The 17,998-nt window shown below is 43.7% G+C and overlaps 1 protein-coding gene across 8 annotated transcripts in view; it reads left to right on the top strand.

The window, feature by feature from the left end:
* The window catches only part of RUNX2 (RUNX family transcription factor 2), a 346,128-nt gene that overhangs the window by 93,474 nt on the left and 234,656 nt on the right, over window positions 1-17,998 (top strand). For all 8 annotated transcript variants that reach the window (XM_063115934.1, XM_063115933.1, XM_063115932.1 and 5 more), the window contains one exon: window positions 11,297-11,453. In XM_063115934.1, the coding sequence (XP_062972004.1) occupies window positions 11,297-11,453 (157 nt within the window). The remainder of the gene's footprint in view (window positions 1-11,296; window positions 11,454-17,998) is intronic.

Below are 17,998 nucleotides of genomic sequence, written 5' to 3'. Positions count from 1 at the left end.
TGTTCAGTAGCACTGCTATACTTTAGGGTCTGTCAGCATTTTCACGTAAACCCCAATTTTTAGAGTATGTAACTCAGCTGGTTTAAATAGCTTCAATATAAATGGCAAGCATGGAGGATTTTTTTTTTAAATCAAGCAAAGTATAATTTTGTTTTTTAAAACTATTAAATGTACTTTTGGCAATAAGAGAATAATGCATATGGTTCTATAGTATTTAAATTGAATGTAGATGTTGCTTTTTATAGAAGTGTATTCCAGTAGCCAGTTATAATTAGGGCCTTTAAGGCTGTAACCCTGTGCACACTTTCTGGGAGTAAGCTGCATTGATCTCCATTGGGCTTACATCTGAGCAGGCAGGCATAGGATTGCACAGTAAAAGAGATGTTGATTTTTCCAGCATTTCTCCAGAATACTTGTTCAGGCTTTTTTATGATTCAGAGTATTGCTGCTCAGCATTATGGCATAGTACTTTCATTTCACACTTGCAGCTCCTGCTTCCAGCCTAAACACCTTGGCCATTGCTAGTGTCATTGGCTTGAATTTGGGGGCATTGGTTATTAGGACAGATGAACATGGCTTTTCAAAACAAACAAACAATTTGCAAGCTTTGAGGAGATACTCAGTTTTGTCATATACTTTTCCTGGAACCATAACATGCCCCACCCCACCCTGGTAATCTTTTGTATGGAAAAATTCAACAAATGGCATCTTTGGGGATTTAGAAAAAATAAAGGATAATGTTGCTTAAATTTTGCTCAATATTCATTTTTCAGATTTTATTAACTTTTATTATTATTTTATCCCCATGGCCGAAGCTGTCTGGGTGGTTTACAAAGATTAAAACATTTAACATTAAAAACTGATATACAAAATTCAAAAACTTAAAAAGCATAAAAACAGTCAGTATCCATTTAAAACAATGCATTTATAATTCATTTTTTTTATTTTTAAGGTATTTACCTTATTTTTCATAAAGTATATTTCTTTATCAGAAAGGGCTGGGATTTGAGTTATCACTTGCAGGGTCTGGTCTGGTTCTCTCCCTCTGTCTCTTGACTTTATCTCCAAAAAAAGGAGAGGGTTCACATCACTCACCTCTTCCTGGCATATCCCATCTGCCAAGGGAATTGCCAGACAGCCTTACTTGGCCCTGTCCTGCTGGTCTTTAAATGCCTCCTCCTGGCAAGCAAGGGAGTTTGACTGAGAAGAGGGCAGAGAAGGGCATTCTGGTCCTGATTGTTGGGGAGATTATTGCCACCCGCCTTGGCAACAGTGCTGCACCTCTCTGCATACTGCTCCTGACCCCACTCGGGGCTCGATTTCTGCGTCTGGTCCCATTGCCACATTCACTGGCCACTTCCTCCTGGCCATGCCTGCTGTTGGTGAAGAGAAGAAGGGGTTTCTGCACAATATTTTTGACCTCAAGGGCTACATGCAGTGTTAGCTAGGGGAGGCAGGGAACTGTGTGTGCGCACACACACACACTGGGATGGGGAAGCCTTAGCCTGATCCCAATCCCAGTGATCCTATGCAAGATGAATTTGGGGGTGGGGAGTCTGCTTTGGAGCCATTGAGGGAGGGGTGGCTGCCTCCCACCACTCCAGTGATCCATTCTGCTTCTGCACTGCCAGCAATGTCAGCTGCTTCCACATTCTGGGGGTTGGGAGAGGAGGCGGCTTTGGCAGAAGGGCTGCACAACAGGTGTCTGAGAGCAGCCTGCAAGTTGTACACCTTGCTCTAAGAGGTAGAACTCTGAAAAGGAAACAGGATGCTTTGGGTTTATGGGATAAAATGGATTATGCACTGAATTAAATGAACTGCATTTTTAGGTTGTAGACTCAAAGATTTAGATCAAAGTAACATAATTATATATGAATTATATTTGGGCAGTTGAATGCAAGAATATGAGTCTTACTGTTTCTTAGGTTCAGTTCACATGTATCATTGAAACCTGGGCCGTAGCTAGGCCTAAGGTTTATCCCAGGATCATCCCTGCCTGAGTGCTGGATGCCCTGTGTGGCACTTAGATGAGCAGGTTTGACCCCGGACAATCCTGGGATAAACCTTAGGTCTAGCTACGGCCCTGGTTTCTTTCCCTTAAACTGGGCTGAACTCTGACATCTGAGTAATGGTATCTGGATTGATTTCTGGCCATAAACCTAATTGAGAACTTAGTTTAAGAGTGGAATCTCAATCTAGGAAAGTTGTTAATTTTGGTTGTTTGTTCTACCCAGTTTTATATGTCTTCCGGCGGCCAAGTGCAGACTTGTGTAGGGGAGCTCTGGGAGGCAATTTTGGAAAGTGCAACGTAGCTGCTGGGGCAGAGCTTTGCTCAGACAGCAAGAAACTGGCTCGTTTGTATTTTGCATTGCAATAATGAGTGGGGAAAAAAGGCAAATCCATGCCCCCCAATTTTCACAAATGAAAGCTGGGACATTCCTATGCATCAATGGTGGGGCTCATGGGGGAGTCTTGAAGCCCAGTGGCATGGCGTTGGGGCCAACACAATCTAGATTCAAATATGGCACCGGCAGTAAGTGAACTAAAAGTAGATGCAAACAGACAACCCTAGCTTACAAAAATGGTGAGGTAAGCCACAGGCCAAATTCTACATGCATATGCATTTTATACCATTTATAGGACATTTAGTCCCAATTTACATCTGAGGAATAGACTTGCCTGAGATGAATTCATGGCATAGAATTCTTAAGCAGAAAATAAGCAGGTGCCCTTGAGCATGAGCAAAATTATTTTTTACTCACAATTGTGCAACTGCATCCTCCCTTTTTAATTAAGAATCCAGGTTTACCAAGTCACATCTCCCACATAGGGCAGGCAACTCTCTCTCGAAATCAAGCACTGACTCTACCGGCACTATCAGCACACTACAACTGAACACACACCACTCTGCCCCTCCACCCAAGAAATCACTCCTCCATTTCCTTCTTCCAACAACGCTTCATGTTTTTTGCACCCCCGGTGTGGGTGATAGTGAACGAAATAGAGCAATGGTCTGACTTGATGTATGTATGTATTTATTTATTTATTACTTTTATATACCACCCCACAGCCGAAGCTCTCTGGGCGGTTCACAAAAGTTAAAACAGTAAACATTAAAAAAAGTATACAAAATTTAAGGCAGCTTCCTATTTTCATCAGCTTTACTTTTGACCACTCAGTACTTTCCCCATAAATATTGCAGAAGAGACATGCTCATTTTTGTCCAATTCTTGATCAAAGTGCCCGGCTGCAAGGACTGGAGTAAAGCTGGAGTGATTTTACTCCTCCTTCAGATGTTTTTGCAGTCATTTATATTCTTTTGCTCAGAGGCTCTTAGTGCTCAAGGATGAATCAGGCATGATTCAGCCATTGTGAAACACTTCTAAGTCCTCCTGATTCCACTTAGCACCTTACATTACACTAATTATGGATTTCTGCATTTGTGTGTGTAAGTCACTTCGAGACTGTTTTTTACGGGTGGAAGCAATGCCTAAATTAATCAATAATACTTCACATTTGTGATGTGATTTTTTATTATTAGTTGAGTGTGGATTCTTAACTGAACTACCCTCTCTTTCGAGCAAAGATATGGGAGTAGTGATGCCCTATGTATGTCTAATAAAGATTTCTTGTGGTAATTACAGTTTTAGCATCCAGTCGATGCCAATGGGAGTTTTTGCATTGGAACCATGGATTCTCAGATGCTCATAACGTATCTCAAATACAGGTGCAGTAATACAAAAATGCAATCCGAAAACAAAATTGAAAATAAAATGACTTCCATGTTGTGGGTGGCCAGTCAGGTGACCTATAGTTATGGTTGGGAACACCATTTTATGGTGTGTCCCCCCATAGGGGTAAAAAGTCAGTTTTTGGGGCAGAGCTAAGCTTCCCCTTGTCCAGTCTACCCCAAATATTGCACGTAGATAGCTATGTAATCTTCTAGTTGATTAGCTAGTTTTGGTGCATAACAAAACTTATTTGGGGATGTTATAGGGAAAAGGGATTCACCCCACCCTCCATGTAAGGCCTCATAGACATAAATTAGGTATAGGTTTGTGGGGAGTTCTTCTAGTGAACAGGCTATGGTAGACATTTTTTTGAGTGTGAAAATTTGAGATAAAAGTGTGAAAAGGAGTGACCTGTCGCCTGAAATATAGATGGAAAGCCACCAAATTTACCATGGGCCAACTACTAGTAAGCTTGAAAGCCACCGAAACCCATCAAGGATTGGGGGAGATATGAGCTTAGGCTGTTGGGCAGTATAAATATGTAATAAATAAATAAATAAATAAATAAATAAACAAACCAACAACCCATTTGTTTGTATTGAGTGAAGTTTATTGGTGACTTTGGAATGTTTGCGTTGAGCTGCAGCATACAGCCAGAGGGGGAAGGGTTTAAAGGAGCCCTCTGGAGCCCTATGGCAGAGCAGCTTAGTCCAGGTCAATCAATCAAGGTTTAAGGCAGGGAGAGGGAATTAAAAGGGCTGTGTCCCCCCGCCCTGCAGAAGGGTGGTTAGAAAGGGAAGAAAATAGAAAGGAAGGTGGAGTTGCACTATATGTTAAAAATACCTATCCCTGCACAGAAATACAGGCGGATCAGACTGGGAGCCCCATCGAGAGCATCTGGATTAAAATAAATGGGGCAAGGAATAAAAAGAACATGATAATCGGAGTCTACTACCGACCACCCAATCAAGGAGAAGACGAGGACGAAACTTTTGAGAAACAAATTGCCAGTGTTTCAAGGAAGTGTGATGTAGTAGTGATGGGGGACTTCAATTACCCTGATATCTGTTGGGAGACCATTACTGCCAAAAGCGGCCCTTCCAAGAAATTCCTGACATGTATGGGTGATAACTTTCTCCTACAGAAAGTGGAGGAAGGAACTAGAGGATCGGCAATCCTTGACTTGATATTGACCAATAGGGATGACTTAGTGGATAAAGTGGCAGTTACGGGAACTCGGGGGGGGGGGGGGAAGTGACCACGCCATGCTTGAATTCTTGATTATGAAGGAGACAAAAGTTGAGTGTAGCCATACACATACTCTGGATTTTAGGAAAGCTGATTTTAATAAACTCAGAACTATGATAAGTAAGGTCCCATGGCAAATGAGCCTAATGAGAAAAGGAGTGCAGGATGGGTGGGAGTATTTAAAAAAGGAAATTTTAAAGGCACAGTTACAAACAATTCCAACAAGGAGAAAAGATAGAAGACAACAGAGGAAACCAATGAGGCTCCACAAAAACGTTAGAGATGACCTGAAAAGGAAAAGGGATACATATAGGAAGTGGAAGGAAGGCCAGGCTACAAAAGAAGAGTACAGACAAGTTGTGCAGAAGTGCCGAAATGGTGTCAGGAAGGCTAAAGCTGTGAATGAGCTGAGATTAGCAAGGGATGCTAAAAGCAATAAAAAGGCTTTCTTCAGATATGTGAATAGTAAAAGACGGAGGAAAGAAATGGTGGTTCAACTGCTTAATGAGGATGGCAAATTGATAACAGATGACAAAGAAAAGGCTGAAGTGCTCAATTCCTACTTTGCCTCGGTCTTCTCCCAAAAGCGGGTCTATGACCCCCCTGGAAAAAGTGAAGCAGAAGTTGAGGGGGCAGGATTACAGTTTGAGATTGATAAACAAATGGTCAAAGAACACCTAATTTCCTTGAATGAGTTCAAATCTCCAGGGCCCGATGAACTGCATCCTAGAATAATGAAGGAGCTAGCGGAAGAACTCTCAGAACCTTTGTCTGTTATTTTTGCAAAATCATGGAAGACGGGTGAGGTGCCGGACGACTGGAGGAGGGCAAATGTTATCCCTATCTTCAAAAAGGGCAAAAAGGAAGAACCTGGGAACTTCAGACCAGTCAATCTGACATCCATCCCTGGGAAAATTCTGGAGCAGATTATAAAGAAGTCAATCTGTAAACACCTTGAAATCAATGCAGTGATCACTAGAAGCCAACATGGATTTGTCAAGAACAAGTCCTGTCAGACAAATTTGATCTCATTTTTTGATAAGGTAACCTCCCTTGTGGACTGTGGGAACGCTGTGGACGTCATATATCTTGACTTCAGCAAAGCTTTTGACAAAGTACCACATGACATTCTGATTAACAAACTAGCTAAAAGTGGGCTAGATGGAACAACTATTAGGTGGATTCACAGTTGGCTACAGAATCGGACTCAAAGAGTACTTATCAATGGAACCTTCTCAAACTGGGGAGAGGCAACGAGTGGGGTACCGTAGGGCTCAGTCCTGGGCCCAGTGCTCTTCAACATTTTTATTAATGATTTGGATGAGGAGGTGCAGGGAACGCTGATAAAATTTGCAGATGACACCAAATTGGGTGGGATAGCTAATACCCTTGAAGACAGAAACAAACTTTAAAGTGATCTTGATAGGCTGGAGTGCTGGGCTGAAAACAACAGGATGAAACTTAATAGGGATAAATGCCAAGTTCTATATTTAGGAAATAGAAACCAAAGGCAAAGTTACAAGATGGGGGATACTTGGCTCAGCAATAGTACAAACGAGAAGGATCTTGGAATTGTTGTAGATTGCAAGCTGAATATGAGCCAACAGTGTGATATGGCTGCAAGAAAGGCAAATGCTATTTTGGGCTGCATTAATAGAAGTGTTGCTTCCAAATCACGTGAGGTACTGGTTCCTCTCTATTCGGACCTGGTTAGGCCTCATCTAGAGTATTGCATCCAGTTCTGGGCTCCACAGTTCAAGAAGGACGCAGACAAGCTGGAGCGTGTTCAGCGGAGGGCAACCAGGATGATCAGGGGTCTGGAAACAAAGCCCAGTGAAGAGAGACTGAAAGAACTGGGCATGTTTAGCCTGGAGAAGAGAAGATTGAGGGGAGACATGATAGCACTCTTCAATTACTTGAAAGGTTGTCACACAGAGGAGGGCCAGGATCTCTTCTCAATCCTCTCAGAGTGCAGGACATGGAATAATGGACTCAAGTTAAAGGAAGCCAGATTCCAGCTGGACATCAGGAAAAACTTCCTGACTGTTAGAGCAGTACGACAATGGAATCAGTTACCTAGGGAGGTTGTGGGCTCTCCCACACTAGAGGCCTTCAAGAGGCAGCTGGACAAGCATCTGTCGGGGATGCTTTAGGGTGGATTCCTGCATTGAGCAGGGGGTTGGACTCGATGGCCTTGTAGGCCCCTTCCAATTCTGCTATTCTATGATTCTATGATTCTAGAAGTCTCAGGTCAGGTATTGGAGATGAAAGCTCGTGCTGGGGGAAGGTATCTACGGATGGGGGCTCAGGGTGGGGCTTCAGGTTGAGTGGGATTTGGACAGCAGTTGCGGGAGCTCATATCTGGGTCTGTGTGGGGAGCAATCAGGGGGTTGATACCTGGGGCGAGGCCAAGGCATCAGAAGCCAGGCAGGCCCTCCCCCCCCACAACACCCTATGAACGGTTAGTCCTTTACTGGGGCACCCTTCCCATGCCCCTGAGCCCCTACCTCAGACATCACACCCATCTCAGACACCACCGCAGACATGACCAGGCATGAGCTCTCAATCCAGGCACCTAGGTACAACCCCCCGAAACCACCCCTCCAACTGCCCCTAAGCCTGGAGCCCCAAACAAGCTCCCACCTCTGATACCCACTCCTGGCATGAGCCCCCCACCCCAGACCCCCATTCCTACCATGAACCCCTGCCCAGCCGCCCTAGGCATGATCTCCTCCACAAGCCACTGTTCCCAGCCTGGAGCCCTTGCCTCCAGAGCCCCCACTCCAGGCATGTTTACTATACTGGCAGTAGAATTTTATCTGGGCAAACAGCCACATCTGGACACTGTGTCACCTGGTGCAAGCAAGCAGATGGGTGCTGGCTAGCACATTTCAAAGATGCATGCATTCTGTTCATGGCTCTGCGTGAAAGAAGCGTGATGAGGGAGGTTTTAATCAGCACGACAATTTGAAGATAGTGGAAAACGTACTAGTCACAGGCAAGTCTTCTGAAAGGTCTTTGGTTGCCCGTGACAGACGTTCTTCTTTGACCACCACTTGTGACCAACTTCCCTGCTCCCAGATTTCACATCTTCTTTGGCCTTCTGAATTGTGACTGATTCCAGGGTGAGCCACAGCAGATGTGTCCTCCTGCCACTTCTGGCATACTGGTAACCAGACGTTGGAAAATACTGGGAAGCTGTGAACTCCTTGCATCCAGCTGCCATGGTCCACCCCTGCCCACCACAGATTTCTTCTGACCACCACTTGTGCCGAATTTCCCTGCCTTCCAGACTTTTAGCCTGCCAGTTTTTGTAGCCAATGTATACTCCAGATGATACATAAAATGTAGAATTGCTCTAGATGTGGGGAAATCTTCTCGTACAGCTCCAGTGTTGATATATACCAGAGTCTCCATATACCTTTGTGCTCTTGCTTCACTATTTGGGGGAAGCAGGAGTGGGATCAAGACATGTGTTAAAAACTTTCCTAACAAAACCTGTGGTATCAGTGGCAAAACCAACAGTAGTTTGTGAGTTAGGAAATGATTTTTTCAGCCGTAAAGGCAGCCCTCTTTCAAACCTTGGGCAAAGGGACCAGCGCATGTCTGGCAAGTGATGAAGGGTAGAAGCTCAATAGGATGCACACTTGGCTGTTGAACTGCAGGGCTCTGGGTCCTATCAGTCAACACTTTGACTGTTTGGACCTGTGAAATATTATACGAAGTCAGAGTTGTCCCCTCATGCCTGAGTGAAAACAGCTGAGGGAAAGGCAGCGGTACAAGGGTTAACAGTTTGGCATCCATTGCCTTCACCCTATACCCACTTTCCACTTGTTCCACCACCCCTACCCTGTGCCAGTGTTAGCACTGAAGGAAATAACCGCTTGACTGCTGGTTGGCAGAGAGGAAGTTGGGATGTCATACCAGATAGAGAGAGGAAAGCCAGTGCCCACCACAACAAACATTAATAGTAGACAGCAAAGGCAAACCGCCTCCCTCATAGCCTCCACCCCGTTTCTACCTGTCTATATGAGTGCAGGAGTTAATTTCTGGCAGTTCCAGTCACGAACTGCAAGTGGTATCAGCTCATTGTTGATGTTAATAGGCTATCAGTGGCTGAGGATGCATTTTTAGTAGTTTGTAATTAGTTGGAGATGCATCAACTGATTGCTGAAGCCTTACATGGGTGGGGGGATGTCGCTTCTCTGCACTTCCTCATGCTTCCCGGAGCGGAAAGAGGAAGCAAACAAAGACCACGTGGCCCACTGTTTTTATTGTGCCACTTTTTCTGAACACAGCAGGAGATCGCAGCACATTCCGTTTTTTTAAAAAAAGTTGGATTAAAAGGGGTCAATTTAGCTACGGAAAAACAAGTGGGAGCAGCACGTCATCATGGTCTAAAGGACGTGCGCACATCCGTAAGTGGGCAGTAGCGAGTGTGCGATAAAACGCTTGTCTGATGAACCTCTTAGCTACTACAGTGAATACTGTCCCTGCAGTACTATATGCTGCTAGCAGCTTCTGCTCGTGGCACAAGGTTGGGAAAGCTGGGGGGGAAAAGGGAGAAGGATAAGCGGTATAGGCTATAGGGGCCGCTAACCCCTGTAGCTTAGCCAACATGAAATGAGGGGTCAACTCTGACTTGGTGTGTGTAATATCTCACATGTCATAGCATTCAGGCTGTTGACTGATAGGTCCCAGAGCCCAGTGGTTCAGCAGTCATGTGTGCATCCCAATGGGCTCCTGTCCTTCATCACATGAATTGGTTCCTTTGCCCAAGGTGTGTTGTGGTTTGAAAGTGTGTGTGTGTGCCATATTATGGCTGCAAAAATGATTTTCCAGCTTTTGTGTGTTCAGTTCAACCGTACTTCACAAACCACTGTAGGTTTTGCTACTGATATATTTATAGGCTTACACTCACTACAGTAATAGGAGTTCTTGCTTTTCGAGGCACTTTGCAACTATCTGTCACTTGTAATATAGAAGCAAGTGGCCTGTTGTTATATCAGCTACTTGGGATGGCAGGATCTACATATTCTGGCATATTAAAAGGTGCTTGGTGGAGGCCAGAGTATTCAGTAGTGTGATAGAATAGCTAAAATCGGCCCTGTGAAGCTACAGGCACTGTGACATGCTTCATTTCTGGCCTTGCATCATGACTCTGTGAACTGACAGGAAAAATTGAGTATCAACTGAACAAACATCAGTTTTGTGGTTTAAAAGATGCAAAGTATATTATTTAATTTTTAATAACTCTCTTCAAAATTTAAATTTTCTCTCTCTTTCCTTTCGTAGAGCTAGTGTGATATTAGGGGTGGGGTTATAGACCAAAAGGAGCAACTGTGCTGTGATTAAGAACCCCGACCATAGAAAACCACAGGTTCACAGACCTTTAACATAAAATAATTCACATATTTTTAGATTTTTCTCCATAATCCTGAAAACTAGAACCACTCTTTTATTTTTATTTTTTAAAACCAAAAGAAGAGAAACTTACAACTTAACATGGGCCATAGCTAGATCTAAGGTTTATCCCTGGATGTCCAGAGGTCAAACCTGTTCATCTAGGTGACACACAGGGGATCCAGTGCTCAGGCAGGGGCGAACCCTGGATGATCCCAGGATAAACCTTAGGTCTAGCTGTGGCCATGATCTTGAGACAGAGGAGTAAAGATCCTAGGAGAATGCATAGATGTAGAGATCCAAGTAACAAGCAGAATGGAATATTGTAATGCAAACATTACCTCTCCCCAAGTGCTAGTGTTACTGGCATCATGGGAAGGAAACATTTCATCTGTCTGTCCCACATGGTTCTTATACACAAGTGTTGCCAGTGTGATGTGGGCCCAATGCTGCAACATGGTAGTATAAGAATTTACCTTTATTGTAGCCCTAATTAGGCATACAAATAATGTGAACAATTACGTGGAGTGGGAGAGTAGCCCCGGCCTGTTATCAAATACCTGTCAGTCCTACCCGCCACCATCCACACATTGGTGTCTTCTGAACAGGGCCATTGGGTGGCACCTCTGTAGCAGGAAGCCTGCTCTTCACACCTAAGTTCCCCCAGTGATGTGGAAGCCAAGGTTCTACGTCGTGTGTGTGGAGGGGGGAGCATATGCATGTACAGGCTCATGGCAGCAGGTGTGTTCCCAACACACGGATAGGAGGAGGAGGGCCAACAGGATCCCTGGGTCTTGCTCCCCATGATGGATTGCATGATTTTCACACCCAAATTCTTATAAAAATTCAGTGGTGGGTTTGAGATTTGAACCACATAATTCTAAGAAGTTATTCTTGTGTTTTTACTGTCACAGGTAGTAGCTTTAGGAGAAGTTCCAGATGGGACAGTGGTCACAGTCATGGCTGGGAACGATGAAAATTATTCTGCAGAGCTGAGGAACGCCTCTGCTGTAATGAAGAATCAAGTGGCACGTTTTAATGATCTGAGATTCGTGGGCAGAAGTGGAAGAGGTACATAATTAAATTATGCATTTGTTAAACCAACAAATAGAAACTTAAGTATTGACGTAAAACAGATTCCACATTAAAATACTGATTATTCTATAAATAAATCATCTCCAGCCTTTCATTTGCAGTGGTGTTGCAATATTTTGTACTAAGTTTGTTCATTTGGTACATGATTTCCCCCCACTTGACTATTCATATTTTTCTTGTATTTATGAGATCTGGATTTTGGGGGAAAATATTTACCAAAGAACTAGCTCCTAATTTGTTGACACCAGCTAGGTGGTAGTAGGGAAGCACGAAAGAGTTTCTGTTTTGATTTCCACTCATATGTAGGTTCAGTTCTCTTTAAAGCCTTTACTATATGGTAGTGGTGAGAAAATAAAAATACTGGTTTCATGTGAGCTATGCAGCCAGATCCTAAGTATGTGTACTCAGAAGTAAATCTTATTGGTTTCAATAAGATTTATTCTCAAGTAAAGGTTATATCCAAAGTCATGCAAGTAGACCTTCCCTTACACCCATCTCTTCCCTGCAGCTCCCCATGTACCCCGAAATCTTCTCGGGAGGGTCTCCCAAACTCCAGGAACAGTTTTGAGGAAGGTGCAGTGGGGAGGAGAAGTGCATTTCACCAGTGTTGTTTTTTTTCCACTGGTGGATGGCCACTATGGGCTACAACCCAAGCATAGAATTCCAGTTTAGGATGAAATTCTCCCTAGGAGGAAGAATTATGATAAGATGTTGCCTAGTTTCAGAACTGTGTGTCTCTATGTTCATAAATGAACCCATTTAATTTGGAAATAATATCCCTTTTACAATCCAAGTCAAAGTCCCTTTGAGTTTTCTCTTGGCTTGTGAATATGCTTTGGTCATTCCAAGTTGCACCCATCCCCTTCTCTTTCCCCCCCAAAACTATCAGCAGCCATGAAAAGTTGCCTATGTGCAAAGCGGAGAACTGCCCAAAGGAAACGTTCCCAGCACAAAGATCCCTGGGGATTAGAATTTGTTGGGGCTTCCAGGTCCTTACTGAAGATCCAGAAGCCCCGGCAAACTAAAATCCCAAGGATTTCTTTGCTGGGAACTTCCTGTTAGTATGGCTTTTATGCCTAATGGCGGTCCAAGGAGCAGTCTCTTCTTCATGCTCTCTCCTGAATCACTGCTGGAAGTTTTGGGGAGAAAGGAAAGGATCAAGGATGCGTAGAAAAGGGCGGAGAGGAGGGAGACTAAGAACAGTGGTAGGTTGGCAGGGCAGTATTTGCTTGCCCCCCAACATGGCACAGGTGTAAATAGGGACATACTTTAACACCCTATTCCTGGCATAGGCAACCTTCTGCCCTCCAGATGTTTTGGACAACTCCCATAAATCACAGTCAGCATGTTCAGTAATCATAGATTGTGAGAGTTGTACTCCAAAACATCTGGAAGGAACCAGCTTGCCTACCATTGCCCTATTCTCATACTAAGCCCAAGGCTTCCCCGATCACTAGGACACACTCCCGAAGGCTCTATATATCAGCAGTGACAGTATGTAATGGGCTGTGCATCAGATGCCACACTGTTCAAACATGTACACTAGAGGCAAGATGAGTTTCTGTCTGCTCAGAGATTTGCCACATGCTGGCGATGTGGCAAAGGGAGTAAACCCTGAAAGACCAACAAAGGGAGTTATTTAACAGGAGCAGAGACTACGAAATAGGAAATTTAAAAGGGCAAGTTCTTTCTGAGATTTCAGAGATCTCTGAAAAAAAGCTCAAGCTTTTTCTAAGCCCATTTTGAATTGAGATGAGGGAACTTTGTCCATCTCTAGAATTGTTATTTTTATGCAACAAGCTTATTTTCTTTATCTGGTTCACTATATTTTGAGATAAGTGGGTTCTAGTAATCACTGCATTTTTTCAAGGTGTTTACAGATTGACTTCTTTATAATCTGCTCCAGAATTTTCCCAGGGATGGATGTTAGACTGACTGGTCTGTAGTTCCCAGGTTCCTCCTTTTTGCCCTTTTTGAAGATAGGGACAACGTTAGCCCTCCTCCAGTCATCCGGCACCTCACCCGTCTTCTATGATTTCGCAAAGATAATTGACAGTGGTTCTGAGAGTTCTTCTGCCAGACCCTTTATTACTCTAGGGCCACAGCTAGACCTAAGGTTTATCCTGGGATCATCCAGGGTTCACCCCTGCCTGAGCACTGGATCCCCTGTGTGTCAGCTAGATGAACAGGTTTGACCCCTGGACGATCCAGGGATAAACCTTAGGTCTAGCTATGGCCTAGGATGCAGTTCATCGGGCCCTGGAGATTTGAACTCATTCAAAGAAATTAGGTGTTCCTTGACCATTTGTTTATCAAACTTGCCCCACAATACATTGGCCTGGTTTGCCTGACATGACAAACCATGGTGGGTTGTCACCCTTGTTTGTTTTGTGTGGCTTGTTGTTTGAACGTTTGAACGTATGTCTGAACGTGGCACAGTTTCCTCAGCGCAGTTTGTTTAACCACACACAAGCTACCCTGAAAACCCATGGCTTGCTGTTGTGTTGTCCAGAGTGGCTTGTCGTGGTGTGCTAGCCTGGTGCGGCGGCTTATGCATGCTTTGTTGAAAAGGGCTACAGAGCTACCTGGCAAGAGCAATGAAAAACCTGGTCGCTTTCTGGTGATCTTGCTGTTGTTGCCTCCTGTCTCCATCCGCCCTCCGCCATCCCCATCCACCCCTCCTCCAATATATCAGTAAGAAATATCAGTTTACTCCTCCAGTTCCTCACTTAATCTAGATAGCAACACCTTTTCCCCCAACGTCCCGGAGATCTGCACAAATTTATCATTTGTTTCCACCTGCAAGGAGATTTGTGCAAATTTAATTGAAAAAAAAGTTTGAGGAGGTTTGCACAAATTCATAGTATTTACCATGCTTATTTGCAGTAACTACTGCACTTTTGCGAACTTGGGCAAATCTCCCAGAAAGCTTTTTAAAAAGGAAAAAAAGAAATGTTAAATTTCCTCAAATTTTCCCTAACATGAAAAAAAATCTACAAAACCCCTCAATTGTAGGAGGAGTAGGCTGCTGAGGTTGTGCTGCAAAGGCCCTTGGGATATGTGCTGGGAATGAGCAGGAGTAAGGGGGAAACAAGTGGTGGCAAACTGCAGTGTGCCTGATTATCTGTTTGGGGAATGTGGGTTAGCAATCAAACAACCCACCATGGCTTATTTTCAGTGTGACGTGCAAACTCACCCATTGTGGCAGCCTATGCAAGACTGGCAAAGCAGAACTGGGCTGGATCTACACTACTGCTTTAAAGCGCTTTATAACAGTTTTATAGCGCTTTAAAGCAGTTAAAGTGCTTTATAACTGTTATAAAGCGCTTTAAAGCAGTAGTGTAGATCCGGCCCTGGATAGCTCCATCGCACTTCCCTCTCAAGATGAGAAAAAAAAAGCCTCCTTGCTAAACCTTGCTTCTAACTTGCTCTTTTGGATTTAAGAGCTATGGACTGGTCCACAAGTTTTAGGACTAGACAGAAAGGCTTGATGGCAGACTTGCTCTAATCTTTACGCTAGAAGATAGCCTAGTATGGTTGGTATTCTTGTGCAGTGCAAATTGCTAATCCAGCGCACTGGTTAGAGTCAGCTCCAGAGCACTGAGAACCATGGTCCCAATCCTCTGCACTGTTCTGCTCAGCATGCATCACAGAGCATAAACTTCCTCATGTAAAAACCAAAACAAAAACAGTTCTTGAAGAACAGAAACCAGAGAACTCTATGTTTGTAATTTACACAAAGGGCCTTCCTAGACGAGGCCTTAGCGCGCCTTCTGACCCAGCTTCCCCGCTGTGCGTCCAGATGACGCACAGGGGAATCCGGAGACAGGCCGCGCTGAGGCCTGGTCTTACGCGCCATAAGCCAATGCGCTTATGGCGCGTCTTTTCCCCAGCTCCGGCCCCCTTTAAACAAACAAACAAACAAAAATGGCGGACGACGCAGGGCTTCCGTCCTCCCTGCGTCTCCGCCACCTGGAAGCCTGGGGGAGGCGCGCTAACGGTAGCGCGCCTCGGCCCCGCCTCCCTGCCGGCATAAGCCAGCAGGTCTAGCAAGGCCCAAAGTCAAATCTGAGAACAAAGGCACTGCCATTGAGTTGTGAGAGAGGCCAGAATCAGAGTACTGACAACTACCTTAATTATTTCAGTCAGATGGGGTCATTCTTATTATCCTAACCAGTTTCTTAAGAGTGATTCAGCAAAGGCTTTCTATTGAATGTTTTTTATTTTAGGACTGTGACCAATAGTGTCTGCTTTTAAATTCATTTTAATAATAATGACTAAAAAACAATTCCAATATAAAAGTAATTTGATATAAAGTTATTGAGTTCACTGCTCTCCAGGATACGGTATGAACCATGTATACCATTTATTTTTATTTTATTTTTTGCTTTCTATTTTTTTGCTATATTATTCTAAGTTAATTTTTGCTTTGGTTTATGTTGAATGATTAAGTTTGAAGGCTTCCTGGCAACTATTCCATGACAGTTTACAATAGAAGTGCAGTGATTATATCTATAACTAGTGTTGAGAAAGAACAGAAATAGGGTTTAGCACCTGTGTGCTCCACATCTCAATTGAAATGTATGAGATATATAGGTATAGATAATGATATACATTTTAAACAGTAGAAAATGAAGTGAGGATCTAAAGAATCCCTGTGAGTCTTCCCCCACCCCTTACCTCCCATGGATGAGAAGCTTTCTCTGATCAATATGAGTAAAATCTGCGAAAAGTGATAGTGCACTTTGCAAACTCTTAACATATTTATTTAAGAGACTTCAAAGGAAAACAAAGGGTGTGTGCACAGTTTTACTATATTGGCTTTCCAAGTTTTGGCTACTTTCCCAAATAGCAATTTTTATATTAAAAAAAGAACGAACGAAAGCGGGTTGGGGTGGGGGAGACAGACTTAACTGCTTGCAGACTTTTCACGCATGGAAGATGAAGAAAGCTTCTTTTGATGAAGTGTAATTATGTCCAAACAGAGCTGACCCCCTCCTCCTATATTTCTTATGATCTTAACGGAAGAAAGTAGGGTTTTTCCTTTGAAGCAGCTGGGATTTGGTAGAGGATCTGAAATGCTAGCTCCATTCTGCTGCCAGAGGCAGGATGGAGAAATTGGTCCAGACTTGTCTCTCAGACACTGAGCAGAGAGCAAGAAAGAAAAGAGTTATCATTAATGATGGATTTTTATAATACTGCTTAAAATAGCAGGAAAGGAAACCGTAGTAGCAAACAGAAGCTCACTTGTAATACACATAGCAAGACAAAGTAGACTATTTATTTATTTATTTGATTTGTGGTATCCTTGAGACTGAGGACTCAGGTAATAATATGAAACATGTACATAACATGCAAATAAATATAAGAGATTTTTTTTTAAAAAAAAGAGCTAGAACTTCACAGCCTGTTAAAAGATCAGTCTAACTAAAAAGTCTTGGCAAGAGAACCAGGCCTTATCAAAGCTCCAAGGGGAACGAATTCTACAGCTACTGGGGCAAAGCATCTTCCAATTGGAGCATGGATAGATGCAGTCATTAAATGGGGGAGTTTTCCTTAGACCGTACAGATCTCACAGTAGGACATAAGGAAGAGGCAGCATCTGAGGCTTCCACTGTCTTCCAGGACTAAACTGACCCATGGAGGTTGCATGGAAGTTGCCCATCTGACCCACAGAGGCTTGGACTCCCTCTGTGGGCTTCACCCTCTGGCCTGGAGGCTATCAAGAGCTTTGTGAGGAGGCAGGAGAGAAATCCCCTTCTTATCTCTGATCACAGATTGGAGATAACAAGGGGGTTCCGCTTTATGCCACTCCCTATCTCAATTGATAGCAAGTGCTGCACAGTTGAGATCAGGGGTGTGACCTGCCCCTTTGACATAAGAGGGTATGGCCAGCCCCCCCACCCTACTGTCATTCAGGCTGAGGAGGGCTGGTGGGGTTTTTACATGAGGAAGTTTATGCTCTGTGATGCATGCTGAGCAGAACAGTGCAGAGGATTGGGACCATGGTTCTCAGTGCTCTGGAGCTGACTCTAACCAGTGCACTGGATTAGCAATTTGCACTGCACAAGAGTACCAACCTTACTAGGCTATCTTCTAGTGTAAAGATTAGAGCAAGTCTTCCATCAAGCCTTTCTGGTTGCCCACCCTGATCTAAGGAATGCAAGTTATCATGCATTGAAGGCTTTATAGATGAACCCTTTTCTGGAAGCTAATGGTACATAAATCATTAAAGGACAAAGGACTTTTTTCTAATGGAAATAGAATATCTTTGCCTTTTTATGTTTTTTTCTAAGCTACTCCTGTTTTGCTCATTGTCTCTTTAATTAGAGTTGTAAATTGCCAGTCTGCTCTTACACATTCTCTGCCATGTTCCCCTTGTTCACCATGGTTTCAGCAAAAAGTTCTGATATCTGAACACTTCATTAATATCAAATGAAATCGTCTTCAACTTTATATCTAATCGAGCCTTGGAAATAGTTAGGGAGGCCCTGTCCAACTACGCTCCTCCTCCCGTCTGT

This window comes from Elgaria multicarinata, chromosome 2 (genome assembly GCF_023053635.1).
Source record: "Elgaria multicarinata webbii isolate HBS135686 ecotype San Diego chromosome 2, rElgMul1.1.pri, whole genome shotgun sequence".
In the NCBI taxonomy this organism is placed as follows: Eukaryota; Metazoa; Chordata; class Lepidosauria; order Squamata; family Anguidae; genus Elgaria; species Elgaria multicarinata.
The sequence above is the reverse complement of the archived record's forward strand: the minus strand, read 5'-3'. Positions and strand labels throughout refer to the sequence as shown.